At 48.2% G+C, this 10,237-nt stretch overlaps 1 protein-coding gene across 1 annotated transcript in view; it reads right to left on the reverse strand.

Moving 5' to 3' along the window:
* NWD2 (NACHT and WD repeat domain containing 2) overlaps positions 1 to 7,096 on the reverse strand; it is a 181,199-nt gene extending 174,103 nt beyond the window's left edge. Inside the window, exon 1 of the mRNA XM_042934043.1 lies at positions 6,713 to 7,096. Within this exon, the coding sequence (XP_042789977.1) occupies positions 6,713 to 6,863 (151 nt within the window). The 5' untranslated portion in view covers positions 6,864 to 7,096. The remainder of the gene's footprint in view (positions 1 to 6,712) is intronic.
* Between the last annotated feature and the right edge of the window lie 3,141 nt (positions 7,097 to 10,237).

Below are 10,237 nucleotides of genomic sequence, written 5' to 3' on the forward strand. Positions count from 1 at the left end.
GCACAAACAGTCTGTCCCCTTTGTTCTCTCTTGTAAGTGAACTCGTCATTCTTCTCTGTTCTTCCATGTCTTAAATTTTCAAAGGGCCAACTCTGTCCACCAGCGGGGGGAAGGGGCAGGTTTATGCCCTGGTCCATTGCTGACACTGCCTGGGAGGATAAGTTTATGCAGTTCTGAGGTTCAGCACTGGAAAACCCTACTTGGCTCGAGTCCAAAGCCATATTTCCCCCAAAAGGTCCACAGTCCTTACCTGCACTTCCAGAATCCACAAAGTAATGAAAACAAAAAATTTTTCCCCGATTCATCTGGCAGCAAAACCTTAAGTGACCTGAGTCACCAGTGGCAAAACGTGACCCTAACAGACATGAAACTACTTAAATCCTCATTTTTCCCCTTAGAGCATTGTGTTGCATGTCGTAGCCAACAGCCCCATGTGCCTATTTAAATTTAAACTAAGTTACAATAGCTTCTCAGTCCTACCAGCCACATTTCAAAAGCTCAATAACAGCTATATTTAACTAGTACTACCACACAGGACAAGGCAGATGAAAACCTTCCAGCACTGCAGAAAGTACAGCTTAGAGTGAAGGCATGTTTCCTTATACACACATTCATACTTGCTTACGGGATATGACCCAGACCCTACATAATAAATAGCATATATACCATTTTCTTCCTAAACCTAAAAAATATGAAATTCCAAAATCGTATCTGGCCCAAAAGATGATAAAGGAGCATGGGCCCACATCAGTTTTTACCAGTAATAAAAGCAATATCTTGACCTTCTATTTGCTTTAGACATTACCAGTTACGGACTAAATGGTTGTGTCCCCCCAAATTCATATGTTGAAGCCCCAAGCCCAAAAGTGATGGTATTGTGGGGTGAGACCTTTGGGAGGTAATTAGGTATAGATGAGGTCATGAAGGTGCCCTATGATGGGATTACTGTCCTATTTATAAGAGGAGGAAGAGACACAATAGTTCTCTCTCCACCACATGAGGACATGACCTTCTTGCCGGTGACCATGGAGGCAGAGGCTGGAGGGATAAAGCTGCAAGCCAATGGACCACACAGCATGGACCACCAGGAGCCACCTGAAGCTAGGAAGAGTCAAGGAAGGACCCTTGCCTAGAGCCTTCAGTGGGAGTGCAGTCCTGCTGACACCTTGATTTGGGACTTCCGGCCTCCAGAATCATGAGACTGTAAGTTCCTGTACTTTAAAACCCAGTTTGGGGCCAATGTCATGGCAACTCTAGGAAACGAAGACAGAGTTTGCTACCAAGAGGCAGGTGCTGCTGTAACAAACACCTAAAACATGGGGAAACAGCTTTGGAACTAGGTAATGGGTAGAGACTAGAAGAGTTTGGGAGGTACATGCTAGAAAAAGCCACGACTGCCACAAAGAGACGGTTACTGGCAATTCTGGGAAGAGCTCAGAAAGGAAAGAGGAGAGCTGTGGAGAAAGATTCTTAGAGAATCCAGAAATTGTGAACAGAATATGGCCATTCTGCTGAACTGGCCATCCGGGCGACACCTAAGACTGAAACCAGGAACATGTTATTGCCCAAGAGAGCAGAGGCAAGTGCTGTAAAGTGGTCAACGATGTCGCTGAACTGTGTTCTAGTGTTTTGTGGAAGGTAGCACTGGTAAGCCAGGAAACTGGATGAAGGGGTGGCTTGGTTCCTCCTGCATGCGGAGGAAAAAAAAAACAAAACAAAAAAACAAAAAAAAAAGGAGGAACCGAGAAAGGAATTGTTAAAACAAAAAGGAACCAGAACTTTAGGATCTGGAAAAGTCTCAGCTTATCCGTATCACACCAAAGGACAAACCGAAAGTTTTTGCTCTGAAAACCAAGAGTGTGGTCGAGCAACCCTTTGATACGGGTATAAATCACGGACCACCCCAGCAGAGGCAAGGTTCAGCTGGAACTGAGGAAGACAGGGGTTGCAAGGAAGATAGGTGGACCGAGATGCTGCAGGACTGAGCCGTAAGGCGATTCAGCTGTGGTTCTTCAACACAAAGGGAGAATGACCTCAAAGGAGATTTGGAGATCATCAGGGCTGCATCTTGGTTCAAAGGTAGGGGAAGGCATCACCTGGACTTCAACAGGGCAGATGGCGTCGTCCAAAGCCTTGAGGGCAGCGCCTCCTGGAGTCTTGGTGGGTAACTCCCTTCCACAGAGTTACAGATGTAGCACTGCCACCCCCAGGGGGTATGGAAAGCAGAGCATCAAACCAAAGACCATTATTCTAGCGCTTCAAGACCTAATGGTATTTGCCTTGCTAGTTTTTGAACTTACTTGGGACCCTTCATCCCTTTTTTCATTCCAATTTCTTCCTTTTAGAATGACAGAGTCAATCCTATGCCTCTCCCACCATTCCATTTTGCAAGCACACGACTTTTCTCGTTTCACACGCTCACAGCAGGAAAGGATTCCTGCCTCTGGATAAATCATATCTGGAATTTCACCCATATCTGATTTAGGTTGTATTTAGACGACACTTGGGGCTGTAGACTTTAGAACTGATGCTGGAGCAGGTCGAGACTTTTGGAGTTGTTGGTATGGAATGAATATCATTTGTATGCAACAAGGACATGAATTTGGGGAGGTGCAGGGACAGAATGTTATGGCCTTAATATTTCTGCCCCTCCCCCATTCGTATGTTGAAGCCCTAACAGCTAATGTGATGGTATTTTATTTTGAGAGACAGACACTGCACAGGGGATGGGCAGACAGAGAGGAGAGATAGAGAATCCCAAGCAGGTTCTGAGCTGTCAGCACAGAGCCTGACTTAGGGACTCAATCTCTAGAATGGTGAGATCATGACCTGAGTGGATATCAAGAGTTAAGCATGCTTAACTGACTAAGCCACTCGGGCACCCCTAATGTCAGGGTATTTAGAGGTAGACCCTTTGGGAGGTAATCAGATTTAGATGAAGTTATTAGGGTGGGGCCTCCATTATGGGATCAGCATCCTTATTAAAGAAAAAGAAGAAAGACCAGGGCTTGTGCTCTCTGTCATGTAAGGACACAGTGAGAAGATGGTCATTGGAAAATCACAAGGAGGTCCTGCACCAGGAATCACACTTGCCAGCACCCTGATCTTGGACTTTCCAGCCCCCAGAACTGTGAGAAATAAAAGGTCTGTTGTTGAAGCCACTCAGTCTATGGTATTTTGTTGCAGCAGCCTGAGCTAAGTAAGACATTACTGTGCTCTAAACTGATTAAGAGTTAAGGCAGGGGTGCCTGGGTGGCTCAGTTGGTTAAGTATTCGACTCTTGGTTTCAGCATAGGTCACAATCTCTCAACTCATGGAATCAAGCCTGACATCAGGCTCTGCACTGACAGCATGGAACCTGCCTGGGATTCTCTCCTCTCTCTCTTTGCCTCTCCCCTCCCTTCCTCTCCCTCTCTCCCTCTTTCTCTCTCTCAAAAAAAAAAACAAAACAAAGCAAACAAACAAAAAAAAAAACAAAAAAAACCAAACGAACAAAAAAAACCAACAGGAATTGAGGCAAAGAGGATTATTTATTAGGCTCCCATGAATTTCAATACAGGGAGAGAATTATGCTGGCTCTTCTCCTCCACATATTCATGGACAATTCAGGCTCATCACAGTGGAAGATTTTATACACGTTTTAGAATCACTGTTCCAAGAAGGTGTATGTGCCATTCTGGCAGAGAAACATGGCTAAATAACTAGAAGACTCCCAAGGATTAATACAGAAGCCACAGATGGAATTTCTACCTTGGGTGGAAGGTGGGACTAGATGAAGTCCAAGGCTTATTCATGTAAGAGAATCTGGGACAATGCTATTGTCTCCCCCACACTGGTTCTTCTCCAGTGTCCTTAATGTGGCGTGGACTGGTCGTATGCAGATATACTTTTGGACCGAAACAGGTCCATTAGAGTCCAGAACATTCTGAAATTTCCTTGAATGCCCTTGAGGCTACCCCTCTGGTGTAAGTGAAGTAGGTCAGAGCAGCCATGTTCCCTCTCTGTTAGTCAGCTTCTGGCTGGCTGTCAGGATTCAAGAGTAAGGATAACACTTATCCACTATATATCCAGCTGATTGTCTTGTCCATGTGGGTGGAAGAGATTTCACAGAAATCTGGCATAAACCTAGGCTGGGCCACAGAGTACCAAGAGAGATGTTTTGAGTCCCCTGAAAGCTCCACGTTATTTTGCTATACAGGTTCAGGCAAGTAGCTTAACCTGGCACAACCTTAGTTTCCTTATCTGTGAAACAGGGAGAACAGCCCCTGGTCCATCATCCTGACAGGATTTGGGGATGGAAATCAAAATTAAAATACTGAATGAGCTAACACATGGGAAAGTAATTTTTATGTATTACCTTTATTATTGATAAGTAAAGTCCATACAAGCCTTTTAAAGCAATACGTATTAACACAATAACCTAAGGGAGACCCTAGCTGAATTCTTAAACATACTGCTAGGAGTTCAACACAAAGCAGCTTTTATCTAGAGCATGAATTGATTTCCACTTGTAGAGAAAAGCATGAGATAATGTTCTTTGTCTTAATTGGACAGTGGAGAAACTCTTGAGTATTGGCCAAGAATCTAATATTGGATGGAACCAAAACACAACCATTTGCTTCCTGAATTGCATCCACAAAAATTTCGTGGTGGAGTGCTGCCTCTGATAGAGCATTTACCAAGATTGCAAGGTTTCACGCACAGGCCCCCCAAAAATACCCGTCTCTGTCTCTTCTATTTAATATACCCTCGACTCTCCAATTTGATCAAATCTGGGTGCTAACACTGTTACAACTTCTCACATAGAAGTCACATTTCTGGTCCTTCAAGATCAATGTACAAGCTTAGCTCAAACAGTAAGCAGGAGACACGAAAACCTCCCTTCTGTTTGCTTTCCTAAGAGTAACATATGGCAAAGCTTTTAAGAAACTAGAAAATTTGAAGAATCATATGGACAAGCTTATGAAAAAAATGACATTAATCTTAAATATTAATTCATTATTAACCTGACTTAACACACATTCATGATCATTGATTTTTATTTTAGAAATTACAAACTTAAAGGAAAAACAAACTACTGATATTAACATTTTCACAGTATTTTTGAAGGAACATGTTTAAAGAAAAACAGTAATTTTGCTGGTTCTACATCAGCAGACTTAAACACTTCTCATGAAATTTCTTTCAAGCTTAGGAGAAGTGAAAATTTTAAGACAACATTTTCTAACACAATTCTCCCAACCACTTAAAAAAATGTTTTAGCATTAAAAGAAAAAAAAAACAAAAACCTTGAATACTTAAATTGCAGATTACCAGTAGTCTTTAAACAGGCTGCATATCTCCATGTTTTCCTTTATTCAGACTTAAGTAAGAATCCTGGAAGACATATCTGAGATTTTAAAAGGTTTTAAAAGGGTGGACAGTAATTTCCTAAATGCCTCAATTATTAAATTTTGTGAAAATGAGCTGCAAACTTTATTAGCACAGTTGTGCCTCTGTCTCAAAAAGTATACATTCTATTATTATAGAACTGTGAGTTACCTATTTGAGTCTTTCCCCAATGCCCTGGCATAATGTAAAGTTTCCCTGAGATTTTTGTTTTGTTTTTTACAACTTCTTTAGAAAGTTATTTTTGTTGGTTCTCTCAAAATGCTTTTCAAAAGCAACCAGACTCTTGGGTTAAAAAGATTATATCTAGTGATTGTTAACGCTTACTTTTTGTCAGACTCAAAGCTTGTTAGAGTGCATGAAAAAGGCTCCTGCAAAACTTATCTTATGGCCACACATTTACTTTTTCTAGAAAAGAGCAATTCCTGCAGTTTTATCCAGCTTAAGTCAAATGCTTCCTACTTCTTCACTTACTAGTAAGGAAAGTTAATATTCAGGTCCTAAAACTCAAAGGCAGTGTTGAGCAAAAAAAGAAATGAACCATCCAGCGCTCAGCCGCTGTGATTTGCGAATGCGAGAAATCAACAAGTTTGCGTTTGGCGCCTATCAGGTGCCCAGCCTTGAGCAGAAACAGGCCTGAGTAGGTCAGGTTCCAAACCGGGAAATCAAGCCCGGGGTCCAGCTGTGGAGATGAACTCCTGAGCGCTCGCCACGAAACCAGCGCCGGGATGAACGCCCATCTATCCCGGGGCCCCACAGCGCGTTTCCTCTGCAATCGCCGCGGGCCTTCGATTCACAGAGGATTCTTCTGCCCTCCAAAGCGAAGGGCACCGTCGCACTCACAAGAGGCTAGTCTCAGGGAACCCCATATGCTCACCCCGCTCGGCGCGAACAAGTAGCAAGGGAGGAAGCCCTCCTTCAGGACCCTGCAGCTGAGCCGGGAGCGAGACGAACTACTATTTGCGTTCGCGACGACCCCGGAGAAGACACCGCTAAAAGAAAAGGTGGTAGTGGAAGCAGGTTGGCGCTTCCAGAAGCGTCTAATGCCTCGGACGTTTCTTAGCTCGATCTGAATTAGTAACCCGGGCGAGGGGCGCGAGAATGGGGGTCCCAGGGGAAGCCAGCGGGCAGAGGGGATGAGCGAAGGGAGAATAAAAGTGATTCAAATGAAATTCCCACGCGCTCAGACCATCCACGCTTTCAGCTGGAGGAAGGGAGACTGGGGCACGCACGGCGCGCCCGGCTGTGCTGCGGAAACTCTCCGGCTCCCGGCGCGCGCGGACGGACGGAAGGACTGACGGGCAAATCCGGGCGAAGGACTTACCTTCAGGGTTGGCGCTGATGAAGACCCGCACGCTTCGCCCGGCGGGCACGAGGTGAGAAGGCAGGGCGTTGAGGTTCCCGGAGAAAGCCGCCCGCCGGAGCGCAGAGTCCCGGGGACAGGGCAGCCTGGTGCCCGCGCCGGCCGGCCACATCGCCCTCTGGGAGGAATAGCCGCCGCCGCCTCCTGGTCCTCGGTTCCTGCCCGCGGCTCCGCGGAGCAGCTAGGTCGATCCCCGCAGGCGGCGCGGCTCAGAGCCGCCCCGAGCCCGAGGCGCCGCCGGCGAGCTCCGCGGCGCACACCACCGGCAGGCGCGGGGCGGCCATACGGACCCTCGGGCCGCTGACGCCGCCGCCTCCCGGCCCTCTGGGCGTCAGCCTTCGCCCGCCGCCGGGGGCTCAGCACAGCAGCCGGCGGGAGGTCAGCGTGGCGGTGGCGGCGGCGGCGGCTACGCGCGCGGCGCCTCTTTGCGCCGGGAAGCGCCCGCGCCGGCCGCCCAGCCCGCGGCCATCTCCCCGTCCGCGCCTGCCGCGGGAAGAGGGGTCGCCGAGGTGACGGGGACCGAGCGGAGGAGAGCTGCTCGAACTTTATCTGCTAAAGGCGTCCGACTTTATGGGAACGTCCTTCCGCGGGGCGGTGAACTCACCCGCGGCTTAATGGGCGGCAGGGGCGGGGGCGCGGGGGCCGCGGGCTGCCCGTGGGCCTCCCGGGCTTCTCTGAGGACGATCCCGAGCGCTCGTGGCTGTCTCCTTGGTGGAGAACATGAAAGAAACTAGCCCGAGATCCCTCTGACTCCTCCAACTCTCCTAAAGGTCAAACAAGCCCTCAGCATTTTGGGGAACGCACGCCTACCGGCGCCGGCGCCTCTTTGCCTACGTGCCGCCAATTCCGGCCTCAAAGTTAGACTCACGCACTGAGCCCGGCCCCCGAGGGTCCAAAGCATCAAAACTCGGCACCCTTTTGAGCGTCCTGGAGGGGCTGTCACCGTCGCCCGGCCTCAGGTGGCGCAGGTGACTGTCTTGCCGCTCCGCTAGCCTCACGCTCGGCAGAGCCGGGGGTTTTTATAGAGAAGACGCGCGGCTCACGTGCTCCTCGCCGCGTGGTCGCGGAACCTTTCCAAGAGTGGGTCTCCGCGGGAAGCCTTCCCGAGGTCTGGAAGGCTCCAGAGGGGTCCTTCCTGCCCCCGCCCTGGCGCATTCCCGGGCCACTCCGCGAGCTGGGCGGCTCCAGGAGCCCCGTGCCGCCCGGTGCGCGCCTGGGCCCGGCAGGCCTTTAGGGGCTCCGGGGAGCGCTGTTTGGCGCAAGAGCCCGCAAAGTGCAGGTGGCCACGGATTGGGGCGGGGTGCGAGAGATCAGAGTTGGCTTTTGGCCGCTTTTCCAAGTCCCTGCAGGCTTCGCCTGACGCTGATCCGACGGGGCCAGAGCGGTCGCGGAACTCTGCTACCCTGGGGTTGGGAGTCGTAGCTCTAGGGGTCTGGTCTACGGCGGGGTGACGTAAGATGCCGAGGGACCCCAACGTAAAATCACCGTCTCCGGTGCACGCTCACTGCCCTTGCCAAGTACTGCAAATTCCAGGACAGGAAGAAGACCTCGTAGAATTAAAAGTGTGATTGTACTTGGGGTGGGGGAAGGGAGGAGGTGTGTCTGGAGCCTTAATTGGAGTTTGGCGTCCAAACCTCTCATTGTGAGCTTTGGGGCAGGAACTCCTGGCTCTTAGAGAGGAAGAACGGCTTTTCCAAACCTTTGGGATTGGAAAGGGGGTGCTTGGGCACAGGGTGCGGGCAGCTCAGCTGCAAATTTTATCTTCTCACCTGGGGCTTCTCCTGGCCTCCTCCTGGCCTGCACTTCTCCTAGGTCCTGCTGGTGGCAGTGAAGTCCTATGCACTGCTGTTTATTTTCTGACCCCACCCCGTTCCCAAAACATGCTTTCTGGGGTAACCTTTCGGAGGAATTGGGTCTCTGGGTTTTTAAGGCTGCCTCTCCACTACTGGGAACCAGGGGGCAGTCAACCGTTCGTACTCTGTAATAATTTGATGCAACCAGTAAAGAAACGTTGAACATACCCAGGCATTTGTTCAACTGATTCCGTTTAGCAAATTATCTCCTTCCCTCTCCAGCTTTATTACTCCCAGGTGGGAACATTCTCCAGCAGGAAGGAGGTCTCTGAAAGATTTCCTGATATCCCAGGAGGTATGGACTGAGAGTTCTGGAACAGGTCATGAATATACAGTGTCCGTTACAGTACCAGCCTTTATGAATATACAGTATTTATTACTGGAGAAAAGAGCCAGGACCACTTTATGCCTAATCTCAATGCTGTTTATAAGAAACTGATAAGAAGTTGCCGGATTGTCAGGGACCTGCCTTCCTTTCTTTCGTTTCCCCCTACTTATTTGGTGGTTTCTCTCTTAAAAATCAGATTAGTGTTTGTGTCTTCTGACCTTTGCTTCACATCTCAAAGTGTTGCACTTTCTTAAGATGACTTTGGGATTTTTGGCAGCCTCTATAACCTAATTAACTGTTCTAGACAGGCCGAAGTTTAGCATCTGCCAGTGTCACTGCAGACCAAGGATGCAGAGGAGAGAGACTTTCACATTTTTTGTGCGGTGGTGTTTTAAAGGGCTCCCTGCACAGCCAGCTTCACATAGGTAGAGCCAGCGCTGTCTTTGGGTTATCAGGGAGCTGTCTACCTTAGGACACCCAATCAACCACCTCCCTCCTCCATACACATACACACATACATCTCTCTCCTATCTTCTTCGAAGTCTTCTGTCTCTTGCTAACGTATGATCTCCTAAAACCAGAGATTCATTCATTAATGTGGAAATGGCATAAGGGAAATGTCACCCTTGGCACTAACACTGTTAGGAATTAACTAGATTTATTTCCCACCCCAAGGCACTTGTGACTATACTAGTGGAGAGAGAAAGAAAAGAGAAAAGAACTGAAAACGGAAGGGAAGGAGCTGGTTTGAATGTGGAAGGCAGGCCCTGACTTCTAGCTGGGAGACTGTTTTGTTTTTATATCCATTTGAAACACTTTACAAACATTTTCTCCTCTTCATCAAATATTGAACATGTTATTATTCCTTCCATTTTACACATGAGAAAACCAATGTTCAAAAAAGAGAAGGGGCTTGTCCAAGGTCATATAACTATGGGATCTAGGTATTGTGGCCCCAGTCTTAGCACTCTTTGCAACAAACCTCTTCTATATTCTAATTTTGCCTGGGTCTGGCCCTGGCTGACATCTTTAGTAACCTGGAAAATAGATGTTCAGGTCTGTGTTCACAGGTGTGGAAGGCTGGTTATCACCTCTGCTTCCGTGTGGCAGAGAAGGTCTGTCTACAAGATCACACTGGACTAGACTCTCCCAATGTAATTGCAGAATGCCTTGTATTCCTGTTGTTTCTTCATAAGACCACAGGTAAACCCATATCATCCTTGCAGCTGGCTGGAAAGTTTAAAGCGTCTAGAAATTGGAAGATAAAAGTACAGGAAAAATGGGTTGGGATCCTAGCTTGTGACC

The sequence above is a fragment of the Panthera leo genome, chromosome B1, assembly GCF_018350215.1.
Source record: "Panthera leo isolate Ple1 chromosome B1, P.leo_Ple1_pat1.1, whole genome shotgun sequence".
In the NCBI taxonomy this organism is placed as follows: Eukaryota; Metazoa; Chordata; class Mammalia; order Carnivora; family Felidae; genus Panthera; species Panthera leo.